This window comes from Seriola lalandi, unplaced genomic scaffold (genome assembly GCF_002814215.2).
Source record: "Seriola lalandi dorsalis isolate HSWRI2012SDOR001 ecotype SW California unplaced genomic scaffold, Sedor1 jcf7180002054285, whole genome shotgun sequence".
Classification (NCBI taxonomy): domain Eukaryota; kingdom Metazoa; phylum Chordata; class Actinopteri; order Carangiformes; family Carangidae; genus Seriola; species Seriola lalandi.
Genome location: NW_019524838.1, coordinates 1 through 26,947, shown reverse-complemented (window position 1 = coordinate 26,947; position 26,947 = coordinate 1). Strand labels below are relative to the sequence as shown.

The 26,947-nt window shown below is 36.2% G+C and overlaps 1 protein-coding gene across 2 annotated transcripts in view; it reads left to right on the top strand.

Annotated features, from left to right (window-relative positions):
• Positions 1-19,313, top strand: part of LOC111654682 (ligand-dependent corepressor-like) — a 28,457-nt gene extending 9,144 nt beyond the window's left edge. Inside the window, exons 2-7 of one of the 2 annotated variants that reach the window (XM_023405789.2) lie at positions 696-761; positions 1,518-1,597; positions 2,004-2,136; positions 2,388-2,708; positions 2,818-2,914; positions 12,712-19,313. In XM_023405789.2, coding sequence (XP_023261557.1) covers positions 696-761; positions 1,518-1,597; positions 2,004-2,136; positions 2,388-2,708; positions 2,818-2,914; positions 12,712-17,449 — 5,435 coding nt within the window. In that variant the 3' untranslated portion in view covers positions 17,450-19,313. Of the gene's footprint in view, positions 1-695; positions 762-1,517; positions 1,598-2,003; positions 2,137-2,387; positions 2,709-2,817; positions 2,915-5,228; positions 12,521-12,711 lie in introns of those variants that run through there. The other variant, XM_023405790.2, reaches the window with a different exon arrangement.
• The last annotated feature ends 7,634 nt before the right edge of the window (positions 19,314-26,947 follow it).

Genomic DNA, 26,947 nt, shown 5'->3' with positions numbered 1-26,947 from the left:
TATATCAATATATGTCTTTATCAAAAAGCTGGGACTGTAGGATACCACCATCTCTTCAGTAATGCCTTTAAGATTTTTCTAAGCTTGTATATGTGATATAAGATGTTTTGCTATTGCAGCCAGTGTTTTGTAAGTTACTTATCTGGAAACTATAACTTAGTAGACTGTGATCTGGTTTTGGTTGAATTCTGGATCTGTGATATTGTATAGGTACTTTGACACCAACTACCAGCCTTGTTTCTGGCTGTTTCCTTTTTAATGTTACAACGTGCAGTCACTCCCAACTCTGTAGGTACTTCAGTTGCTTGGCAACAGGAGGATGGAGTGCATGTATTTACTGTTGAAGTAAAGCTGATAATGTGTGTTTTAACAGAAGCACAGGGTTGCTTACAGGGGTTGTCAAGATGAAGTAGAAAGGAAAAGACAAGCCTGGGTGTATGAATAAGACATTATCACATGAAATGGCAGTGATGTAAAGTAGACCAGGTTTTAACTATTTTACAACAAATAACTTGTGTCCCTGGGCAGGTAAGGTTGTCTTGTGTTGTGTTCATTTTGAGTTTCTGTTCTGCTGCTGTTGGTTTCAACACCAAGGCTTAATTAGGACTGAAACCTAACAAATGCTAGGTCAGTGTGCTGTTGTATGATTGCCATTGACAACTGCACATTTGACTGAATTTCATGTCTTTCCTCAGGTTTTGAGAGCATCCTTGAAGGTCTGTTTGGTCCAGAGTTGGTAGAAGACCTTAAATTATTTAAGGGTAAGTATCTCAGACCATTCCCTACATCGTAATAGTGGCCATGATCATACAAATGTATGAATGACATGAATGAGAATTTTAGTGTAATCTGTTATCTGCTCATTTATGACAATGCAGCTGCATTGTACCATCTGGTACCCCTCTACATTCACTCTACAAGACAGCCCCTCTGGCTGCAGAAGAGAAGATGCCTTGTGTTCCTACAAAGTTGGTGTTTTGGATGGTGTGGGGCCAGTGTAAAAGTCTACAGTGTCCTACATACATTTTTACAATGCATGGTGTTAGTGAGACAATAGTGGCCATTATTTGGGGTTTCATTGCATTTGCAGTAAGAGGACTGTCTAAGTCTAAGTAGACTTTCTACACTAGCAGTTGGGGAGAAAGTCGGCTGAGAATTAAATTGAACTGAATCAGTGTACTCGATCAGTTTCACTAACACAAATCAAAACACTTTCATTATGACCGACTAATTCATTTCATTCATACATTTGTCATTGAGTCTCAGCACTGAAGTGTGCTCTGAAGAATATTTGTTTGAAACCTGCAGTGTCCTGTGTTCGGTTTCAGTCTAACAATTTTTTATGATGCATCCATGCATCCTACATGCAGCTAGACCATTTGGTTGTTGTGCTGCTGCTGATGACAGTACCTTAAAACACACTATATGCGTATCAATCAGGGAATTGGAGAACATCTGTTATTTTTATTGCAAAAACTAAAGAACAAAGATGTTTATCATCTGTTTTGTGTCCACAGATTTTGAGCCAACAGGAGTGTCTGACTGGTCATTTGATGAAAATTGTCTATTCTGCTGTTTGAGACGAGACAAAGTAAAGGTACAATTTCTTCTTTTCTCTATGACTTTTTTACATTCTGGTGTTTGTCTCAGAATTTTGTTCAGTTGTAGGGGGAGAAGTAAAAGTAGCTTTCTCCATGATTCTAGCCACTGTGGTGACAGAGCATAGGATGAAGATCACAATCCAGACTTGAAGCTATAATTTTAGGAGTGCCCCAGAACTTTTAACAGCAGACGTGGCTTGGATGATGGATAGATGAGTTTTAGGAATACCTTTAGTTACCTTTAGTTACCTTTGGTTTCCTTGAAGAATTAGTTACTCTTACAAAGTGAGGAGAGTGAGATTAATTCAGTCAACTGAAAAAAAAAACTTCTTTTGTCTTGTTCAGTATACATGCATCCTGTTCTCTGAAGTCCGTTGACTGACCCATTTTGTCATTTGACAGGAACACTTAATTGGCTTAAGCAACGAGGGGCTTGAAGACGCACACAAACCTCTCCTGGTGAAAGATCAGACAGCAATCAGCAGATTAGAGAAACAAGCCGAGGAATTTCTCAATGCAGTTCTCTGCAGAAAAGGTGAGTTAATGTCCCAGTGACAAAGCAGGACAAGTGCATCAGTATGTTGCAATGTTATGACAATAATAGCTGTTGCTTAATATGCTTTTATTTTGTCTATGCTGTTATTTAAACTTTTATTTACATTAATTCAGATTGCTTCAGCTCTTATTGCCAATGGAAAATTACTTGGGCATTGTTTACATACACTTATAGCTAGCCATAAAGGATAAAGACCCAACTGTTTTTACCTTTGTATTTTTTCCTTTCAGATGTGCCAAATTTCTCGGACCCACACATTCCAGTAGTGGCTCGAGAGATCCTTCAGAGAATGATCCGACAGTTTGCTGCCGAATATACCTCAAAAACCAGCTCCCCTCAGGACAGTTGCTCAGATTCTCAGCCTCACTCTGACCAAAGCCTGCCGACCCCACCCTTGCTCTCAGGGGCCCCTCCTCCTACCAGCCCTGCTGCCACCCTGGCTGGGCCTGCACACAACCAGAACCCCGTCCTCAGCAAGCTCCTCATGGCTGACCAGGATGCTCCTCTTGACCTCACCATCAAGAAGCCCCCGGCTGAGCCCAGTGAACAAGGTAATGTGAAGTTAAACATATCTGTAACAGAGCAGCGTGTATCTAGTCTGAACCTAGCATTGAATTTATTTATTTTTTAAATTTTTAAAAATTTTTTTTTTTTTTACAGATGGAGTCCTTGACTTATCCATCAAAAAGAATCGCTGTAGCAGCAACCTGCCTGTCCGTAGTCCCTGCCTTTCTCCAGCCACATCCACACTCAAGGGGTAAGATAAGTTTCTTTCTCTTTGTCTCTTTAGTCTCCAGTCCTTAAGCAGTAATGTTTTTGAGGATATGTTACATTGTACTTTAGGATGACCACAAAATGGATTTGGAATAAATTGGATTTTTTAACTGATGTGGTACTGGTTATGTGTAGTGGTATCACTGCAAGGGGCTGAGGCCTGAAATTTGAGTCCTGAAATTGGAGATCACTCAGCCAGTTGGTTGCTTGATGAAAATGAACAACAACAAACAGGGTCATGCTAACAGAAATGTTTTTGGCCACAAAGAAAAATAATTAAGGTTTTGACCAACTGCAACAGAGGAAACATCTTCTATGTGCTTCTGCTGCTTGATTCTTCTTTGAAACCTCACTCCGGTGCGTCCTAGAGGATGCCATTTGCATCATGCTGTCGTTCAGAATGAATTACCCTGCAGGCTTTAAGTTAATGCAGCTGCCTGCTCCTCGTTTTTTGTCTGACAGGTCACTCTTATTACCAGCTAGGGACTACACAAGCAGCATCTTGTTAGTTTGTGAGCTATTGTGGCTTAAAAGGATTCTGTTAGTTTGGACTTGTTTTTGTTTTCTGTTCATTATTGTCTGGCATGGCACCTGCTGGCCTGATGATGATTTACTACAGGACTTGCATCCTTGCTAATATTCTTGCAAGTATATGCAAGGTGAGTAATATATAAGGTATTTTGTCAAAAAACATTGATCTACCAGATCAACAGATTTCAGGGTAAATAAAACCATAAGAAACTGCTCCTTGAGGACTGAATTCCTGCACAAATGCAGCAGAGAGTAGATATAATTTTGTATTTTAACACTCGAGATTTTCAGTGATGTCGTACCAGAAGTAATGTACTAGCAGGGGTGTTAATAAATTAATTTACATGTGCATGCCATGTTCCTCTTCCAAGGAAAGATTTCTTGCATTGCCTGTACATTTATTACTATACTGGTAACACAAGTAGTTCAAATCATACATGCTTCCACTAAATATGATGCCACACGATTTTGTAGAGCATAGTCACTGCACCAAGTATAAGTAAATATACGTTTTGCTTTTTAATGTTATTCGTTCAAATCATAGGGCTGTATTTCAAATTTTAATCATATTCTCTTTAAACAAAGTGCCATTTTAATTCATTTAAACGTTTGAGAATATATCTTTATCTAACTAGATTTTAGGATTATGTTTTGTAGTTCGTTCCTCTTTTGTTTTCCTTGAGACCAAAGCCTCTTTATTCTGTTATACTCGACTGGACTTGATGTCTCTATAATTAAAATATTTGGATTAATTAAGCAACAGGGGCTTCGCATTCTCCTCTTCTGCTGCTTTGAGAGCTGATAGGATCTAAATTTGATGATCATTCCTAGCAGAATAAAGCTGCTTTTGACTTTCATCTTACTTTGAATATGATAAACAGCATGCACAGTGTCCTCAGTTTAATTAAAAAATGGCTAGTATCTATATGAAAACTATCTATATTTGAGGTATGTGCAGAAATTAAGTAATGAAACTCCCACATTAAGCTGTTTAGATTCTAAAAGGACTAGTTGGGACTTTTTTTTCGTTGGGTAAAGATTTTGATGCAGACATATTAGCTTGACATCAGGCCATTTCAGCCACAAGCAAATGTGTATGCAGTCGCAACTCTGGAGATTAACTCCTAATTTTTCATTTGGGGAAAAAAAATCAGTTTTAAATATAATTAAATTAATTTAGGTCATTGCACTTCATTTAGTCGGTTACGTTTTGAGTTTGATCACAACCCACTGCTGGCTTACTCTTTTATTGCTGTGCTTGTTTAGTGGTAACGTCACACTCAAAATGTCAAGAACTCTATTTGCATTGGCTGTTTTGTATGGCATAGTTTTTATGCCCCGTTTAACAGCTACATGCCAAGCTGCTTTACTGCAATGACAAATGACCCCTCCTTCTGGCTGTGCTTTTTGAGCCACGACAATACTAAGACTTTTATGTACTCCAATAAATGCCTTTTTCTTTGCTTTATTTTTATTGTTTCTTTGCCCTTTCTTTTTGTTTCTTATTTCTTATGTTGATGCAAAATTTGTAAACAATTATTAAAGCAACCAAATAAAAAATTATCAAACTTGAGCCTTTTTTGTTCTTAAAAGTCACACACACAACCACACAGTCAGTCATTCTAAAAGATAGTGATGTTACCAAAGCAAGATCATATAATAAAGGAGTGGCCAACGTCCTCCCCACCCCAACCCATCCTCCTTTAGAAAAGAAAAAAGGCACTGTGCAAGCTCTGCTTACACCCAGTTTCCTTCCATCCAATCAGGCGATCCTTGAGAGCGGACGGACAGGTCGGGCTGTTTATGAGGAGCCTACAGGATGGGAGGAGGAGGGAGAATATCGGCCACTCCACCCGTTATAAATCGTCAGCGTCCCTTGCATACTCGCTGCACATCAAAGAGGAGGCCGATCTGGAGAGCGACCCAGAGTCACCTCTCAGCCATAACCACAGCTCCACACCCAGTGACCTTTTTAAAAATGGATCTGATTCCTGGAATTCCAAAACTCATTTTGGGGCTCTTCTCAAACTTAAAGCCAACAGTGAGGCTAGTGAGCACCTTAAAGACATACCCAAATTGTTGGAAGCCGCTGGACTTTTGACAAAGTCACTTGCCTATGAGAAAGGAAACCTCCAGGAGGCCTTCACGGACCACAGCCTCTCTCTTTCTCATTCATCATCGTTTGACCTTAAGATTCCCCAGGTGCGAGTTTTGGCCACAGGAACAGACCCGTCTTGGGATTCCTTGTCCACTGAGTATTCAGGTTCGCTTTGTGAGAACGGTCTGGAAAAGAAGCTCTGTTCCATCGTACCCAGGCACATCCAGAAAAAGAGCAGCAGAGGTTTAAATAGCTCAGGTTCGGAGAAGGAATACTGGCCTTGCGTCACTGACCGCCAAGCCTTGGGAGGAAACTATCCTCTGGATTCAGAGTCAGACCTAGGTAACAAGCAGCCAAGGAAGAAACGTGGGCGATATCGACAGTACAACACTGAGCTGCTCGAAGAGGCTATTGTGGTGGTGATGGGTGGGAAAATGAGTGTGTCCAAGGCCCAATCGATCTATGGCATTCCACACAGCACACTGGAATACAAAGTTAAGGAGCGACTGGGGACCTTGAAACATCCCCCCAAAAAGAAACTGAAGCTGATAAGCCAGATAGAGGAGCAGGGTGGTTCACAGTTCGCTGAGAGGAAAGAACTCCAAAACCCCCTGCACATTGTTTCTGAGAAAAGAGAGAGTACATCTGATGAGAATGGAAATGATTTCCATGATGGAAGCCTCTCATCAAATGAGTGATATCCGTAAAGTCCTAATAATGATGTCGTTTTTAACCAGACAAATGTTGTATTTGCCAGACAGTGGTAGGATCTGACTTGTTTTTCCATAACACCTTAACATTTGTGTAACTTTTAAACCAAATTACCCAAATTTATTATTGATTTATTTAATTAATACATTAATATGTTTGTCTATGGTCATCTATTTTAAACACTCCGTGTCTCCCTGCCCTACAAAATGTGTTTGGAAGGTATACTTGCTGTTTGTACTACAGCATATTGTTAATTAATGTCAGGTTATTTATTTTAGGTTATGCTTAAAATAATAATTTCTGACTAAATGTAAATAAATGTATTCTTTACACACAGAGCCAAACTGAGGCATGTCTAAGGAAGTGGCGCCCCTCAGTGTTTTCTCTCAGTACTGTTCAGAGCACTTGATCATATGTTAAGTAATGATAAGTAAATACTACTGAGTATGTAGGCTTGCAAATGTTTTATGGATGACAGTGAAAGTCTCTCTCACTGTTTTGCAAATACAACTCTATGACTGAAATGGACACTGGAGATATGAGGAAAAACACTATTATAATTCAAAATATTTATTAATTCCAAAATATTTGTTTATTATGATAGTTTGTCAGATTAGCATGGTCTGTTGTCCAAAATTTCACTTTCCCTTTTAAGACTATCTTTAAAAGCATGACACGTTTTTGACACTTTTTTTGTTTTTGTTTTTTCTGTATGTTTTACTGAACTATATTAATGGTAATAGTTTTTTTTCATTGCCTTCACTGCACTCAGGATAATTTCACATAGGAATGCAATACTTGTCAGTCAAAGAAAATGTCTTTATTAGATAATGAGTTACTGTAAGCACATAAATATACCTCAGCTACAGATATGCTTAATTAAATCATTGCCTCATACAAGTCACCTCTAACAGGGAAAGCGTAGCACACCCAAACAGCTCTTTGAGGTAACATTTCAGGATGTCTTACTGACAAGTATGTGTATCCAACTCTCCAACTCTGCCCTTACAACCTACCTTAGCTAGTTATCAGTAGCAGTTCAATGCTAGTGTAGCCCTTCACAGCATTTCAGGTCTACGTGATTTAGGGCTTGTCTTTTTCAGATTTCAACTGTTATCTCTGGCATGTCTTTCTCTCAGACACAAGAAAGGCAGGTTTTTGTTCTATTGATTTATCACAATAATGCAAAAAAAAAACAAGTATTACCATACACATATAGAACACAAACACACACACACACACACACACACACACACCTTGCTTGCCCATGGCACATGATAAAGACTTGTCTCTTCAGGTCAATTAAAAACAGTTGCCTGGTTTGTGTTGATAATAACTTGTTGTAGTAACCTAATTCTTCGCAGTCACAAATAGTGCATTAGCTAAACTCTTGGCATCAGATAACTCCTAACTCTAAAATACATACAAGTATTTTTGAAAATGCTTACTTATTTACTCTAAATATAATCTAGGTGCATTATTATCATTTTTAGACAGAAGTCTTTATTTTATAAAACACAGAACTTGGTCAATATTATCAATAAGCAATATTAGCAGATAGAGCTTAACATGCTAGCTGACTGTGCTAGCTTGCTAACATTTGCTAGCTAGCAAAGTTAACTTGTTAGCTACTATTACAATCATCAACCTGTATCTCAAGTTACTAAGGCAAAAATTCAATGAAAATGTTGTTTCATCTCTGTAGAGGGGAAATGTGATAGTTCATCGCCTTGCTGTCAGGGTTCCAAGATATATTACTTGAATTAGTGAATATAACATATAAGCATTGCATTTGAAAGTCCCCTTAGATTTAGTTAAATTTCATGTTTTGTTTTTTTTTTTTGCAGTTACAGACAGTCTCAGATTTACTGCAATTTTTTGGAATATCTGTGTTGATGATAGTTGATGATTTCTGCTTTGTTTTATGGATTAGTTTTTTTTTTTTCCCAAGTAAAAAAAACATGCAAGGGTGTCGGTGTGTGGGGCTATACCAAAGCTCAGGTTGATGCCGCGTCCTTACATACATGTCATGGTGCTGTTACTATATGTAAAGGTTACGGATGAAAACCTTTTTTTTTTTTTTTTAAAAAGAAAAAAAAAAGGCCTGTCACCATTACATGCAATTTTCACTGAATTTTTGCCTTGTGGACTTGGCAGAGGGAACTCTCTGTTTCAACTCTGCCTTGTCCATTATTTTGCTCTATTAGGACACCTCATTGTGCATTATCACTTACACATCAGGATATTTCAAAGTATGGGGTCATGCCCCATTATTCAACTCTTTTTTTTTTTTTTTTTTTTGCAATTTTTGCAGCCTTTTAGATATACACCATGTTAGAATGAGGATGTTTTCATTACAGAAATAATTCCATAACAACAAGCAGTTAACTTGGATAGATATTACATAACGCTGTTAAAATAGTATACATTTTTTGTGAGAGTTGGTTCAAGCAGTAAAATATAGTTTAGGGACTTTCACACTTGTTTGTTAATAGCACTGTAACAATAGTATGACTTTATGTTTAACTTACTGACTAATTTGCTGGGCTCCTATTCTTAGTTTTTGCTACTTCTTGCACTAAATGCAGATATGTTTTCTTTCTGGTCCTGACCTCACTGGAGCCCTAAGCAAAATTCTGCTAAGGTGTCCTCCTACCTGACCCGAGAGCCATGTAAACCATTTTTAAATATAAAATACTATTTATACAATAGTTTGGCTTAATACTTTATGGTTATATACTGAGGAATTTACATACATATTGCCCAGTATGCCCAGCTAATCAAGATTTTAAATTCAATTTTTAATTCATAGTCAAAGTCACTCCATTGCTTCCCATGTTGCATTAGTCTAGAGTTGTAACTAAACCTGGTCACCACGGAGGTTGCTGTTGGATAGCAAGAGTTTTATTTTGTGCACGTGCATATGAACACGTTCATGTGTGACATGCAAGCTGCAGTTTATGAACACCATTTCCTGTTGGCGCTTATCAAATAAATAATTATAGTTATTTATTATAACTTTATTAACATTATTTATTTTCTAGTTATATAAGTAGTTGTATCTCATTCTCAGGCACAAAGTCACAGAATACAGCCCTGGAAGTGGCTGGCAAGCAAGCAAGACACAGAGTAGAGAGAGATGCACATAAACTTAATGTTACTGTTATTTGCTGACATCAAACTAGAAGAGGAGAAGTTCATCTGATTGCTGTTCCCGCAATGCACTGTCATTTTTTTTTTCTTTTCGTGACTAGAAGGATAGTTCCATGTCATCCTTTCATCTAAGTTGTTAACACTAATACTCGCTTTAACATGAGGGGGAGGCCGGGCCCTAACGTAATTTTCAGGGCCCTTTGTAACTTGCTTAGCGAGCTTAAAGGACCGCCCAGCTCTGATTCAAGCTCTCTCATGGGACATTTCCACCACTCTTGGGGGCCCTCTGGTGGCCACAGGGGCCCTAGGCAGTCCAATAGATTACTTATATGTCATGTTGGCTTTATGGTTTGCATTTCCTCTCCCTCCAAGTTAAAACTCTTAATTTTTCGTAACTGATAAATCGTTAATTTAATTATTCTTGCATTGACAATCATCCAGCATTTTTTTAAAAGTCACAGTTTATTTTCTCATTAAGTGTTTAATGCATTTTAATTAATATATTATAAACTTGCAAGCGCTTTGGGTAAATTGACAGGTAACGCATATATTTATGCTCCTCATTATCTATTGTAGCAAATGATATGGTCGACTACCTCATCTGAAAAACCCATATCACACTCTACTGTTCTCATAGCTGTTTTATGTAGCAGCTTGTCATGTACACAACACATATTTTATCGTGAAGCAAATAGCTTACAGAGAGAGCTGTTATAAAGTTGATATAAGACTCTGTTCTACCATTTGTAAATATTTCAGTGTATCCTTGTAGTTAATTGCACCGTGATCTAATTAATGTTTTCTATGTCTCAATTCTTTGTTCTTTTCGGGTGATGATGGTGTAAGCTTGTTGTATTTTTGTTTTTTTTTGGACAGTTGTGACAAAAGCAATTTTCGTGGTGTCCTGCTTCCAAGAAACCTTTTTTTTTGTGAAAGTGGGGGAAGAGTTTATCTCTCCTTACATACCTATTCACATGTTTGGAGTTGTTTTGTTAATGCAGTATTTGTTGATTGATACTTATTAATTAATGGTTTTAGCAACATTTAAGTAACCATGAATGTAAACGGCTTTAATAAAACAAAAACTAACTCGTAGAAGTATATATGTGTGTATATATATATATATATATATATATATATATATATATGATACATAATTATATAATAAGTAAAAGGTATATTTAACTCTTTTACATGATAGATATGAAGGGATAACTTTTAAGATTGTCCCACTTTATTCCAACACAAGTTGGGTATTTTCTGCTTGGTAAAAGGACAAAAGTCTTTAGATAACTGCAAATGATGTGGTTCTCCAAATGACTATATATAATCTATAAATCTATAAAACCTATGTACAGATTTTTTTATTTTTGATTTAACATTTCCAATGTTTAAAGGAATGACACTGGGTGTATTTTGCATGATCGGACTAAATCATATGTGTCAGTGTCAGTTAGTTGTATATGGTGAAGTTTATCTTTGAGGATCTTTTATTTAAAGTAATGGAGTGTTGGCGTGTTTACTGTCAAGTGAACAATGTATCAAGTAGATTAACTGTGATCCTGAAATATCACTAAACCAATTCAAAATGTGGTTATTGGTTCAGTGAAGATGTATGATAAAATACCGTCATACAGTAGTTGATAATTGCCATATTATTTATGTCCCTAATGTACAGTATATGAACATTGTGGATGAGTTAACACATCCATATCTGTGTGGTTGTAAAATATTTTGGAATTTAGTTGGAATTTAGTTTGGTTCTGCTTGTTAGATTTGTTATTTTACTCCTGTGGAAGAAAAAGACATGTACTTTGTGTCAGTCTCTTACTGCAATGCTAAATGAAACCAAGCGAAAACCCTCAGGGATGAAACCCTTACCACTAGTTATTCAGGTATTCCAGTTTACTCCTTAGACTTTGCAAGCAGGGATGCGAAATTAATGAGCTTAGCAAAAAAGTTGGTCAGGTTCCGGTTGCAGCAAATGTTATTTTTCTAATCTCTAAAATTTATTTTTTAATCTCTAAAAGTTACATTCGAAATATTTTGGCATGCTGTACAAATCATCTTATGTTTTCTAGCCAAAAAACATCAGTACACATTTTCACTGTTTTATTATTTTTATACTTTGTTGCACAATGAATGTCAATATAACCTCAGGTCAGATAAGATGTTGACCACTGGGGTATTAAATTAACATGTTTCTTTACAGTTCAGTGCCCCAAACAGGACACAATAAATAAAAACATACTACTTAATGTAACATCCTAAAACTGTTGTATACAAACACAATGCTAGTTTATAATTACCGGACTGCTTTAAACAAATATTAGTCGACAGAGTGTCAGAATTTTTTACCAACTACATCTTCATCTTGCAGTTGCCAGCACCTATTGCTCTGCAAAGCAATTTCTCTTTTTTATCACTCAATATAGCCTTGTGACATGTCACCTCAGGAATCCAGATCTGGTTTCATTTGTCCATTCATTTTCTTCTGAAAAGACCACAGTGTAGCTTGGGAAATACTTGCTTTACAAAGTTATATATAAGAGTTATAAGATAAATATATTTTTGGCATAATGTGACGGTATAAATGCTCCAAAGATATCGGAGAATTTTGTAATAGATCTACCTCACTGACACAACTTCAGCCAAATATATAAAACATGCCCCCCCCCCAAAGAAAGAAAACCTCACAGGTATTAGAATAACTAATTTTGCTTATGTTCAGTCATACCTGATGTTTCTTTTACTGGTTTAATTTGTTTCAAGTTGTTGAGCACTTGTGTCTAAATGTCACCTCTACACTAGTCATTGAATACACAAAAACTTTTCAAAATGATGTACTCTATATTTGCCCCAATGTATTTGCTCTTTCAAGTGATAAATGTGTTTGAATTGTTTTGATCAAAGTGGGCCACCATTACTATATGTCTTGTGCATGTAAAACATTTTCTTGATGTATACTGTAACAAAAAGCACCACTGTGCAAAGAAGAAAAATGTAATAGTTGTAACAATGTAATTGTTAGAGTTCACTGGATGAAAGGTTCACTTTTAAAATCACTTATTCTTCTAATAAATATGCAATGACAAACATTGTCATACATTTGTGAATTATTTCTCACAAACATTTAGCTCCATCACTTTTTGACAATTTTGCTAGGCACTTGTAGCAATGAATTTTTCTCCATAAATGTAATAGTCACATAGCAGTCAATATTATGAACCAATGTTGCTTATTCTTGATGTGTAGTTACATCTATTTTATTCTTTTTTTCCTTTCAGTGAGACTCCAGACTTGCGTGTTGCAAAGGCAAAAGACCTGCAGTCCACCTCCACGCTGGAACAGTTCATGGCCAAACTCTGCCCCCACCATCAGAGGCAGATAGTAGATGCCATAGGTTTTCTACAGACAGAGGTCAAAGCACTTGCATCCTCCAATACACAGCAAGCCTCTAACTCTACCTTTGGGATACAGGGAAATGCTTGTTCCACTGCAAAATCCACTGCAGTCACACCTGAGAAGTCATGCCTGGAGTTGAGGTTTCCCACAGAATCCAGTCCCAAGTCAGAAGTCCAGGATATGTCCCATTCTATCCCAGGCAGTTGTGCAATGAAAAAAGTTCCAGAGGATGCGGTGTCGCTGAAAACATCAGTTACTGCTGGCCCTGCTTTGGACCTTCGCAGCCCTGGGTCAGGGAGTAACCATGCTTTGGTCACTCCAAACACTAATCCAGTGGATACAGAGAACACCCGGCACGGTGATCATGCACCTCTTAAGATGAAAATCATGGCCAGCAATGTTGCTGATGGTAAGAAGTTGTCATGTGTGCTCAATGCCTCTCTTTCATCTCACTCTGACACTTCAGAGGACAGACAGGGTAACTCAAACTCATCCAACAAGACAGAGACTCATAGTGCTAGACTCAGCTCCTCTGTGAAAAGACACAATCAAGCTAGTCACACACATCAAGCTAGGCAAAGAGAGACTCTCGGGCATGCCAAAGATACACCAGCAAAACTGTTGTCAGTCCACATGACCATTCCTCCAGACTCTCCACGGACTGCTAGGAAGACCATCAAGGCATCCTCTGACCATCGGACAAGAGACTCTGCTTGTAGGCTACTGGCTGACCCTGATCTCGGCCACTGTGACATTGTTTTTATTGACAAACCAATTACAGAGTGTTTTAAGGAGCAGCAGCGTGGCATACTTCCACGCCGTAATGCCAGAAAAAGCACCAGAGGACACATGTATTCAGATGAAATCTGGGAGTTAAAAACTGTCCGCACATTGGCTGGACGGGGCAACTGTCCTAATCCAATGCCAGAACTGATCACATTGGTCACACCAAAACAAATACTTTCAAAACCTGAAGGTGTACCCCCTGTGGATATGCCTTTTGCTGGAACATGCAGGGAGACAATGAATCAGCAAATGTCCCCAGAGGAGTCAGATGAGAGTGTGATACCAGGAACAGGAGATGTGGTGGAGGTAGCAGACAGTGAAGTAGATGTTATAGTTGAAACTAGTCAGACTGATCAGTGTCAGAATAAGGGGCCGTCTACTCCTCCATCTCCGATAAGGTCCTCAGTAGAGAACAAAGAAACAGATATGAACACAGATCTAGAACAGGATACAACTGCAGATTCACAGACGATAACAGGAGGTGAAGAAAGTATTGCTCAGGCTCCATCTGAAGCAGAAAAATATGATAAGCCTGAGCCTCAAGAGCACATACCTGAAAGTACCAAGCAAACAGTCCCAGAAACATTAGCGGAACCATTACAAAATATTACAATAGAAAAAGCTGAGACCAAGATTTCATCAGATAAACAAAACAGTGAGCCTGTTCTCCAGGAGAATAGTGCCCCATCACCTGTGAATCAAGTCGAGGAAGAGATCAAGGAAAATGAAAGGGAGGAAATACAAGATGAGCAACCTCAGGAACTTCAGCCAGAGACACAGTTACGCTATAACAACTTTGAAGTAGCAGAAAAATCCAACATCATAAGTTCATTAGAGGAGCCAATGGTGAAAGAGCTAGAAATTGAAACACTTGAAGCAGTTGACAGTGATATTCCTTTTACGACTGAAGATGATAATAATGAATATGATGTGTCTGCAAAGACACTTGATGCGCTCTTGAAGGAATTACCCCCTTGGCGTAGAAAAAGAGGCACTATAATCTCACTGCCAAAGCGGTTAAGACAAACAGAATCAGTGATTGTGGGTTATGTTAATGGTAGGCCCATATCCGCCTCTGACAGAAGTCTGCGTCGTAGATCAAGTAACAGCAACACATCCCCTAACAAAACTCCAGTGAAATCCAGTCAGGATCTACCCAGTAAAGCTTCTCCTGCTTCTCCTGATTCAGCTATTGATTCAATTGTTGAAAACAAACATTCGGAGAAACATCTACCTGAAACACATATACCTTTAAATTTGAGTGAGACTACTCCTGTGATTGAGCAGGTGACAGAACCATCTCCTGACACAGCATCAATCCCAATGTCTAAAGTTCCTTCAAGGACCAAACAAATCCAGAAACAAAAAAGAGTTCAGAGAGATCAAGATAATTTGCCTGTCCTCTCTGATCAGCTTGTTGACAGTCCTCAGAGCACTGATTCCAAACGGCAACTTAGATCAACCAGCCAGAAGCCGATTGGAACTCCAGTATCACCGCACACTGCAAATGCTGTCTCTTCCACTTCATCTCCAAAACCATCTGCTACCCATGCTCCTCAATCTACACAGCAGCTTCCCTCCCTCCCCCTTCCGTCTCCGCTTCCTGTTACTTCTACTCCTCTAATAAGGTCATCTCCCCCTGCACCCTCTGAACAGTCCCAACAGAACACAGTTCCAGAGACAAGTATGGAATTTAACACAGAAGAATCGCAGCCAGTAGAGACAACCTCTGAAGAATTACAAAAAAATGAAGTAGAAAGTGGATTGGCAGCCAAACAAAGGTCTGCAAAGGTTGTCGTAGACGACAGTAAGAATGAGACACAGCAACTTAGCGGGGAGGTAGAAAATCAAAGTCCTGTAAAGACTGAAATGCAGACACTGATTATGCCATTAAGAAGCAAACGGGTTCTCCGAAAGGACGCTGAAGCAGCTGATATTGCTTTGCCACAGAAGCCAAATGTAGCATCTTTAGAAGACAGGTTTGCAAGTGGAGATGATTACAATTCCTCTATATTGGACAAACCCACAAGAATGCCATTAAGGAGTGAAAGCAGTAAGACCGAAATGTTCCACCAGTCTGTTACTCAGTCGCCACAAGTGGACAACAGGAAATTAGCTTTGAGATCACAAAGATTGGCTTCACCTTCTACCAGTTCTCTTGCTGTAGCTGGAAGACAGAGTGACGTAGCTTCCCCTATCAGAATGATGTCAGAAAGAATAACTAAAGCTCAGGTGAAGTCCCCTCCAGTGTCTGTGTTGCCCCACAGCTCAGCCGTCCCTGTCATTACATCAAGACCTGAGCCCCCAAAACAATCTACAAACAAATTCTTTGAGACTCTGACTGGAGAGGAAAACCAACACCTGATTACAAATTTAAACGTTAAGTATGATAGAATGCAAAAAGGTTGGGTACAATTGGACAAAGAGGGTCAGCCGGCAACAAAATACAAAAACAAAGCAGACAGGCAGGCAGCTATTTGGAAAAGTAAACGCAGGGCCCGAAAACCAAAGTTTTCAGAGCACCAGAAATACTCACCAGTCCAAATGCTCTTTATGAAAGGTTTTAATCTCACCAGTATTTGTCGTTGGTTCCTTGAATCAACAGAAACAAAGTCTCTTGTCATTGTCAAGAAGGTGAATACACGTCTTCCGTCAGAAACACAGCTGTGCTTCCACAGCTCATCTAGTGCTTCAGGGACCTCTCAGGGGGTATTTCCAAGCCTACAGGCAGAGCGCTTAAAGAAACATTTGAAAAAGTTTGCCATCGCTTCACCTGTAAAGAGCAACCCCAAGAGTCAGAAATTGATTGCTAAAGCCCTGGAGCAAGAGGCAAATACAGTCAAAGGGAAAGAGAGGAGAGAATTTCACAGTACTACTCAGACTTTGACTAAGTCACACTCCTCTACTGAAGCCCCTGTACAGATAAGTGAATCCCAGAAATCCTCTGGTAAATCAAAGAATCCAGCAAGTGCAAGGATCTTGAGGAAATACTCTAATATCCGAGGGAAGATGCAGGTTCAGCAAACTAATGTTAGACTGAAAAAGGCCTCAAAAACCTTAAAAACCAACAATATGAAAAGAATGGCCACTGCAAAGTCTGTGGCAAAGTCAAATCTGAAACCGTCTCTGAAGGCACAGAAGTCACCCCTACCTGTTAGTAAACAAATGAAAGAATCTACGGCAAAAATGGAAAGAAGGAAAATATTGGTTGACAAAAAAATTGTAAAGCATCCTGTTCAGGAGAGAGCGGTCAAGGCCCAAAGCAGTAGTAGAGCTTCAAGAGACACAACTAAAAAAGAATTGCCAAAGAGATGTTCTCAACGACTAGGGTCTCCGAAAATATCTGAACATAACCCTGGCGACACATCTAAAAGCAAAATTGACAGTAAAAAGCCAAGTGAAGCAGAGAGAGTAGAGGTGGAAAAACCTACAGTGAATAAAATGCATGCTGTGAAAATCCAAACAAAGGAATCAGCACAAAGTACACTCGCTGAAATCAAAGTTACAGAGAATGCAGTTGAAACCCCTCAACAGAGCACCTCACCTGACCAGGTACTAACAAGGTCCCAGAGAAAAATGGAGGTGGCAGTCCCTTTGAGTGGGAGCCCCAGTCATGCTTCAAAGAGGGCCCTAAAGTCCATGACAACACAGAGAGCATCTTTGAAATCAGCCAGGAAAGCTGAGGAGCCCACGCTGACACGAAGGTGCACTTTAAAATCCCCTGCAAAGACACGTCAGGCAGCATCGTTGCCACGTGGTGCAAAAAAGCCTGCAAAAAAGAGAGCTCAGGAGCTTCTAGAGACCCCAGCTAAGCGCACCAGGACATCAAAATAAAGTGGACCTGCAGAGAGAGATCATCTTTATTTAGAGGATTTTGTGAATATATTCAGAAGGACCAGAAGTATCTATTTTGTATTCTCACTGAACCCTTCAGAGGATACCTTTTTCAGTAGGCAAATGTGTGAAGAAGGAACAGATTTTGAAATTTCATTTATGCTTTTGTAAAGCTTCAGTGTGAAATTGCAGATGTGCTGGATTATTTGCTGAGCGTTTGCTCTGTGTTCAGGGACTACGGACAAGTTCCTACATGACGTCTAGCAGATGTAGTTGCAGTTTGGCTTTCTGTTCCAGCACTCTACGACATGGCTGGAGATAACAATAGTCTATCAAACCTCATTTTAAAAGTTAGGATAACAAAAATTAAGCTATGATGCAGTTATCAAGGTGACATTAAATTCATTCACCATCCTGTTTTGTTTCTTTTTTTTTTTTTTGCCATTTTGTATGTAATTATTGTTTTAGATGATAGTATGCACTGCATTTACAGTTCAGAGAGCTTGATGTGAGAAGGCTGATCAGCTTTTGAATAAAAATTTTACAGTCAGTAGGCAGTTTGTATCTCCAGCCTGTCTTCTAATCACAACATTGTGAATATGTGACTGTTGTGACCAGGTGCCTTATTTATGAAGTGTAAAGTAATAGAATGTGTTGCTTAATGTGAAAACTCCTGTCCTCTAGTTGTAACAGCTTTCAGTCCCTTGAGAGGCAGTCAATATTCCTTGCTACACGGAGTGTGTGCAAAATGTTTGTGTTCCACAAAGTATGTGCCTCGTGCTTCATCTGTAAATTCTTATGTTGACTGACAGGTTTATTTTATATGCCCATTTTCCCAGAGCGTTAACATACAATGGTTCTTATTATAGTTGTATTAGGTGTTGAAGCAAATACGAGAATTGTTAAAACAGGCATGCGTGCTCTGTATGTGTCAAGATAAAAGTTTGTGTTTTTATGTTGTTTTTGGTCAGTTTTCATCACCTGTGCAGTCCAGTCTGTTATCTGCTCATAATAGTGACTTCACTTTGAGTATTTTACCTGCTTCTGCATGTGTTAAGTTTTGTCAATGTGGAGACAAGAACCAGAACTGTTTTCATGCCCCTGATCTTTGAAAATACTAACACAGTTCAAGACTATGCATGCACATTTAGTGCGCATCAAAAAGTTGTACTGAAAACCTGTGAGACAACTTTGGGAAACTGGCTTTTCTGTCACTTTGGCAACAATATTTCCAAGCAACAAAGGCCTGAAAAGTATGTATATTTGGTTGGTTAATATGAATGAAGCATATGGTCTCTTTAGCATTAATGGCACATTACAGGGTGATAAATTTGTTCCCTTGATTATTCACAAGTTGGATATGAAATTTTTGAGGTAGTCTAGTCACACTTCTGAGTTATGTATCCAAGTATGTTGCAGTTTTATTGTTATGTTATTGTTTTTTATTGTCATTGATTGTCAGGCAGATGTTCTCATAATGTGAAGTTTCTTTACTTTCACAGTAGTAACTTTCATTAGTGTCTCGTCTAAGGAAAAATACCAGTTTTAGCACAGTGTTATTTTTTTTATTATTATGTTCAATTCTCTTTAGAGGGTAAATCATCTGTAAATGCAAAACATGCCTGTCATGTTTTTATTGTTATTTAAGAATGCCATGCAGGCTAATGAATTTAGCAAATCTAAAACAGCCCACCAAATATCAGACTTGAACATGTTTATTCTTTACAGTTGCTATTTAAAGATTTTCATTTTGTATATTAGAAAGAAATAACTGCTTTATTTGTGGTAATCCCAAGAATGATACATCTTTATGTTAAGAACTTTGTATTTTTGCTGGAGTTGATATAAAGATGTTTGAATTTTATATTTGGTTTCTTGGCTCATTTATACCAGTTTATGTTACCATGTTATTTAACCAAACAAAGTTGAACTACTAATTGTCACTGTGAAAACTAAAGGGGTCAGTTTGCTTGAAACAAATGAGATTTAAATGCAAAAGTGTTTATACCTGTTCAGAGGGAAAAGCCCAGCGTCATGGCTGCCTCCTGGTATCCCACTGTCTTTATGGTCTCTCTTAAGAGCTGGGGATAATGTCATATTACACATATGGATCGTCTCTCCTTAAAGGCATTCACAGTATTTCACTTGTTTGTAGACACAAAAACAGAAGTTCAAATGCTACTAACTGTCTCACCTCCACATACCATGATCCAATAAGCTCCTCATTTGCATTAGCATTCTGACCCCTTAATGTCCTGCCATGCAAATATTTACCTCCATTCATGAGAACTCGGCAGTTGAGGCACCCGTTGTCCTGTTGGATTGCGCCTGCATGGCAAGTCTGCCAGTTTCGTAACATGCCTTGATGTAGCCAAGGAAGGCATTTCACATGACGGGGACCTGCCACGACCTGCCATACGGCTCACAGGCGAGAGTCCTGAGCACCACAGGAAGCTCCCACTGTGGGACAGATTGGTAAACAGTTTGCCTCCTTCACCTCAGTCCCTGCAGAAAACAGAGGGGGAATGAACAATGACTTCTCACCAAAACAGAAGTATCATGTTGCCACATTTGTTGGTTGTGGGCTACAAACTTTGCCAAGTTGTTTTAGCCTGTTTTGTTAACATTTTGTCAAATTGGCACCATTAAATCTGTGCTAAATTAGCCATTGGCAATTCTTGTTTGCAATGCACCCGTCAAATATCACTGCAGAAATTTGATACTGAAGAGAACTTAAAAACGCAAAGGTTTTCAGGTAAGTTCTGGGGTTAAAAACAATGCAATAGTTCTCAGATTTATGGACGTTTATTCATGGATGGTGTAGGTTTGAATATGGACAGTTTTTGAGGACAGAATTGTCCCTAATGAGCTACGTCACACAATTACATATGAAACCTGTTAGAAATTGGAACAATATCATATATTGACATATATTTATAGCTAATAGAAACATGTATTTAAATATGTCTGTTTATATTACATACAAATGTTACGTAAATATATGTCCATTATAAATCCTGTCAGTATATACTAGTATTATATATGTAAATATAAAAGATAAACGTGTATGTATGAATTTAATGAGAGGTTATTGAAAAAATCATATACAAATATGTCAAACTTTAATAAGAATGTAGTATAAGGCATGAGACGTCATAGAAATGTCAAATTACAGAAAGGCATAAGAACTTCAAATTCATAAATAGTCATGAAAACGTCATACTAAATTGAGGCAAAAACAGCATGCGATAGTGAAGCATAAAAAGTCAAAAGGACATAGTATAGTATGGCATAAAAACTCATAAAAACATCATAGTATAGTAAGGCACAAAAAGTCATACAAATGTCACTATACTATGAGGTTTTATGACTTTTTGTGCCTTATTATGCTATGTGATTTTTATGACGTTTTTGCCTTACTAAACTATGACTTTCTTTAACTTTTATGCCATACTATACTATGTCGTTTTTATGACTTTTTATGCCTTCAAGTCATGAAAAGTCATAGTATAGTATGGCAATAAAAGTCATAAAAACGACAGTATAGTATGGCATAAAAAGTCATAAAAAGTCATAGTATAGTAAGGCATAAAAAGTCATAGTATAGTAAGGCATAGAAAGTCATAAAAACGTCATGGTATAGTAAGGTATAAAAAGTCATGAAAACCTCATAGTATAGGAAGGCAAAAAAGTCATAAAACGGACATAGTATAGTAAGGCATAAAAAGTCACAAAAACGTCATAGTATAGTAAGGTATAAAAAGTCATGAAAACCTCATAGTATAGTAAGGCATAAAAAGTCATTAAAAGTCATAGTATAGTATGGCATAAAAGTAATGAAATACCTCATAGTATAGTATGGCATAAAAAGTCACAAAAACGTCGTAGTATAGTAAGTTATGAAAAGTCATAAAAACCTCATAGTAGTATAGTAAGGCATAAAAAGTCATGAAAACCTCATAGTATAGTATGGCATAAAAAGTTAGAAAAACGTCATAGTATAGTATGGCATAAAAAGTCATGAAAACCTCATAGTATAGTAAGGCAAAATAGTCATAAAACGGACATAGTATCGTAAGGCATAAAAAGTCATAGTATAGTAAATCAGAAAAAGTCATAAAAACGACATAGTATAGTATGGCATAAAAATTCATAAAAACGTCATAGTATAGTATGGCAATAAAGTCAGAAAAATGACATAGTATAGTAAGGAAGAAAACCATCACAATATAGTAAGGAATAAAAAGTCCTTCATAATAACATAGTATACAAAGCCATAAAAAGTCATAAAACAGACATAGTATAGTATGCCATAAAAAGTCATAAAATCCTTATAGTAAAGTATGCCATAAAAAGTCATACAAACGTCATAATATACTAAGGCATAAAAAGTCATAAAAACGTCATAGTATAGTACGGCAAAAAAGTCATAAAAAGTCATAATATAGTATGGCATAAAAAGTCATAAAAGCGTCATAGTATAGTATGGCATAAAAAGTTACAAAAACGTCATAGTATAGTAAGGTATAAAAAGTCATGAAAACCTCATAGTATATTATGGCAAAAAAGTCATAAAACGGACATAGTATCGTAAGGCATAAAAAGTCATGGTATAGTAAGGTATAAAATGTCATAAAAACGTCATAGCATAGCAAGGCATAAAAAGTCATAAAAACGTCATTGTATAGTAAGGTATAAAAAGGCATGAAAACCTCATAGTATAGTATGGCAAAAAAGTCATAAAACGGACATATTATCGTAAGGCATGAAAAGTTATAGTATAGTATGGCATAAAAAGTCATGAAAACCTCATAGTATAGTATGGCATAAAAAGTCATGAAAACCTCATAGTATAGTAAGGCAAAATAGTCATAAAACGGACATAGTATCGTAAGGCATAAAAAGTCATAGTATAGTAAATCAGAAAAAGTCATAAAAACGACATAGTATAGTATGGCATAAAGATTCATAAAAACGTCATTGTATAGTATGGCATAAAAAGTCATACAAACGACAGTATTGTAAGGCATAAAAACATCACAGTATTATAAGGAATAAAAAGTCATAAAAAGTCATAGTATATAATGCCATAAAAAGTCATGAAAACGTCATAATATACTAAGGCATAAAAAGTCATTAAAACGTCATAGTATAGTACGGCAAAAAAGTCATAAAAAGTCATAATATAGTATGGCATAAAAAGTCATAAAAGCGTCATAGTATAGTAAGGTATAAAAAGTCATGAAAACCTCATAGTATATTATGGCAAAAAAGTCATAAAACGGACATAGTATCGTAAGGCATAAAAAGTCATGGTATAGTAAGGTATAAAATGTCATAAAAACGTCATAGTATAGTATGGCATAAAAAGTCATGAAATCGTCATAGTATTGTAAGGCATAAAAAGTCATAAAAACGTCATAGTATAGTATTGCATAAAAAGTCAAAGAATAGTAAGGCATAAAAAGTCATAAAAACGTCTTAGCATAGCAAGGCATAAAAAGTCATAAAAATGTCATTGTATAGTAAGGCATAAAGAGTCATAGTATAGTAAGGCATAAAAAGTCATAAATACGTCATAGCATAGCAAGGCATAAAAAGTCATAAAAACGTCATTGTATAATAAGGCATAAAAAGTCATAGTATAGTAAGGCATAAAAAGTCCTAAAAAGGACACAGTATAGTATGGCCTAAAAAGTCACAAAAACGTCATAGTATATAGTAAGGCATAAAAAGTCATAAAAACCTAATAGTATAGTATGGCATAAAAAGTAATAAAAACCTCATCGTGTAGTATGGCATAAAAAGGCATAAAAATGTCATAGTATAGTAAGGCATAAAAAGTCATAGTATAGTATGGCAAAAATGTCATAAAAACGACATAGTATAGTAAGGCATAAAAAGTCCTAAAAACATCATAGCATAGTAAGGTATAAAATGTCATAAAAACGACATAGTGTAGTTGACATAAAAAGTCATGAAAACGTCATAGTATTGTAAGACATAAAAAGTCATAGTATAGTAAGGTATAAAAAGTCATAAAAACTACATAGTATAGTATCGCATAAAAAGTTACGAAAACGTCATAGTATAGTAAGGTATAAAAAGTCATGAAAACCTCATAGTATTGTATAGCAAAAAAGTCATAAAACGGACATAGTATCGTAAGGCATAAAAAGTCATGGTATAGTAAGCTATAAAATGTCATAAAAACGACATAGTATAGTATGCCATAAAAAGTTATGAAAACGTCATAGTATTGTAAGGCATAAAAAGTCATATTATAGTAAGGCATAAAAAGTCATAAAAATTTCATGGCATAGCAAGGCATAAAACGTCATAAAAACGTCATTGTATAGTAAGGCATAAAAAGTCATAGTATAGTAAGGCATAAAAAGTCCTAAAAAGGACACAGTATAGTAAGGCATAAAAAGTCATAAAAACCTCATAGTATAGTATTGCATAAAAAGTAATAAAAACGTCATAGTGTAGTATGGCATAAAAAGTCATAAAAATGTCATAGTATAGTAAGGCATAAAAAGTCATGAAAACGTCATAGTATTGTAAGGCATAAAAAGTCATGAAAACGTCATAATATTGTAAGGCATAAAAACGACATAGTATAGTAAGGCATAAAAAGTCCTAAAAACGTCATAGTATAGTGAGGCATAAAAAGTCATAGTATAGTAAGGAATAGAAAGTCATGAAAACGTCATAGTATATTATGGGAAAAAAGCCATAAAAAGGACACAGTATAGTAAGGCATAAAAAGTCCTAAAAACGTCATAGTATACTATGGTGAAGAAGTCATTAAAATGACATAGTATAGTAAGGCAGAAAAAGTCATAGTATAGTATTGCATAAAATGTCATAAAAACGTCATAGTATAGTATGCGATAAAAAGTCATGAAAACGTCATAGTATAGTAAGGCATAAAAAGTCATAGTATAGTAAGGCATAAAATGTCATAAAAACGACATAGTATAGTAAGGCATAAAAAGTCATGAAAACGTCATAGTATAGTAAGGCATGAAAAGTCATGAAAACGTCATAGTATTGTAAGGCATAAAAAGTCATGAAAACGTCATAGTATAGTAAGGCATGAAAAGTCATAGTATAGTAAGGCATAAAAAGTCCTAAAAAGGACACAGTATAGTAAGGCATAAAAAGTCCTAAAAACGTCATAGTATACTATGGTGAAGAAGTCATTAAAATGACATAGTATAGTAAGGCAGAAAAAGTCATAGTATAGTATTGCATAAAATGTCATAAAAACGTCATAGTCTAGTATGCGATAAAAAGTCATGAAAACGTCATAGTATAGTAAGGCATAAAAAGTCATAGTATAGTAAGGCATAAAATGTCATAAAAACGACATAGTATAGTAAGGCATAAAAAGTCATGAAAACGTCATAGTATTGTAAGGCATAAAAAGTCATGAAAACGTCATAGTATTGTAAGGCATAAAATGTCATAAAAAGTCATAGTATAGTAAGGCATAAAATGTCATAAAAACGACATAGTATAGTAAGGCATAAAATGTCATGAAAACGTCATAGTATAGTAAGGCATGAAAAGTCATGAAAACGTCATAGTATTGTAAGGCATAAAACTTCATAATACGTCATTGTATTGTAAGGCATAAAAAGTCATAAAAAGTCATAGTATAGTAAGGCATGAAATGTGATAAAAACGACATAGTATAGTAAGGCAGAAAAAGTCATAGTATAGTATTGCATAAAATGTCATAAAAACGTCATAGTCTAGTATGCGATAAAAAGTCATGAAAACGTCATAGTATAGTAAGGCATAAAAAGTCATAGTATAGTAAGGCATAAAATGTCATAAAAACGACATAGTATAGTAAGGCATAAAAAGTCATGAAAACGTCATAGTATTGTAAGGCATAAAAAGTCATGAAAACGTCATAGTATTGTAAGGCATAAAAAGTCATAAAAACGTCATAGTATAGTAAGGCATAAAATGTCATAAAAACGACATAGTATAGTAAGGCATGAAATGTGATAAAAACGACATAGTATAGTAAGGCATAAAAAGTCATGAAAACATCATAGTATAGTAAGGCATAAAAAGTCATAGTATAGTAAGGCAAAAATGTCATAAAAACGACATAGTATAGTAAGGCATAAAAAGTCATAGTATAGTATTGCATAAAAAGTCATAGTATAGTAAGGCATAAAAAGTCATGAAAACATCATAGTATTGTAAGGCATAAAAACGACATAGTATAGTAAGGCATAAAAAGTTCTAAAAACGTCATAGTATAGTGAGGCATAAAAAGTCATAAAAACATCACAGTATTGTAAGCCATAAAAAGTCATAAAAACGTCACAGTATAGTAAGGCATCAAAAGTCATAGTATAGTAAGGCATAAAATGTCATAAAAACTACATAGTATAGTAAGGCATAAAAAGTCATGAAAACGTCATAGTATTGTAAGGCATAAAAAGTCATAAAAACATCATAGTATAGTAAAGCATAAAAAGTCATAGTATAGTAAGTCATAAAAAGGCCTAAAAAGGACACAGTATAGTATGGCATAAAATGTCATAAAAACGACATAGTATAGTATGCCATAAAAAGTCATGAAAACGTCATAGTATTGTAAGCCTTAAAAAGTCATGAAAACGTCATAGTATTGTAAGCCTTAAAAAGTCATAAAAACGTCATAGTATTGTAAGGCATAAAAAGTCATAAAAACGTAATAGCATAGCAAGGCATAAAAAGTCATAAAAACGTCATTGTGTAGTAAGGCATAAAAAGTCATAGTATAGTATGGCATAAAAAGTCATAAAAAGGACACAGTGTAGTATGGCATAAAAAGTCATAAAAATGTCATAGTATAGTAAGGCATAAAAAGTCATGAAAAAGTAATAGTATTGTAAGGCATAAAAAGTCATAAAAACGTCATAGTATAGTAAGGCATAAAAAGTCATCGTATATTAAAGCATAAAAAGTCATAGTATAGTATGGCATAAAAAGTCATAAAAATGTCATAGTATAGTATTGCATAAAAAGTAATAAAAACCTCATAGTATAGTATTGCATAAAAAGTAATAAAAACCTCATAGTGTAGAATGGCATAAAAAGTCATAAAAACGACATAGTATCTAAGGCATAAAAAGTCCTAAAACGTCATGGTATAGCAAGGCATAAAAAGTCATGAAAACGTCATAGTATTGTAAGGCATAAAAAGTCATAAAAACGTCATAGTATAGTATTGCATAAAAAGTCATAGCATAGCAAGGCATAAAAAGTCATAAAAACGTCACTGTATAGTAAGGCATAAAAAGTCATAGTATAGTAAGGCATAAAAAGTCCTAAAAAGGACACAGTATAGTATGGCCTAAAAAGTCACAAAAACGTCATAGTATAGTATTGCGTAAAAAGTAATAGTATAGTAAGGCATAAAATGTCATAAAAACGACATAGTATAGTATGCCATAAAAAGTCATGAAAACGTCATAGTATTGTAAG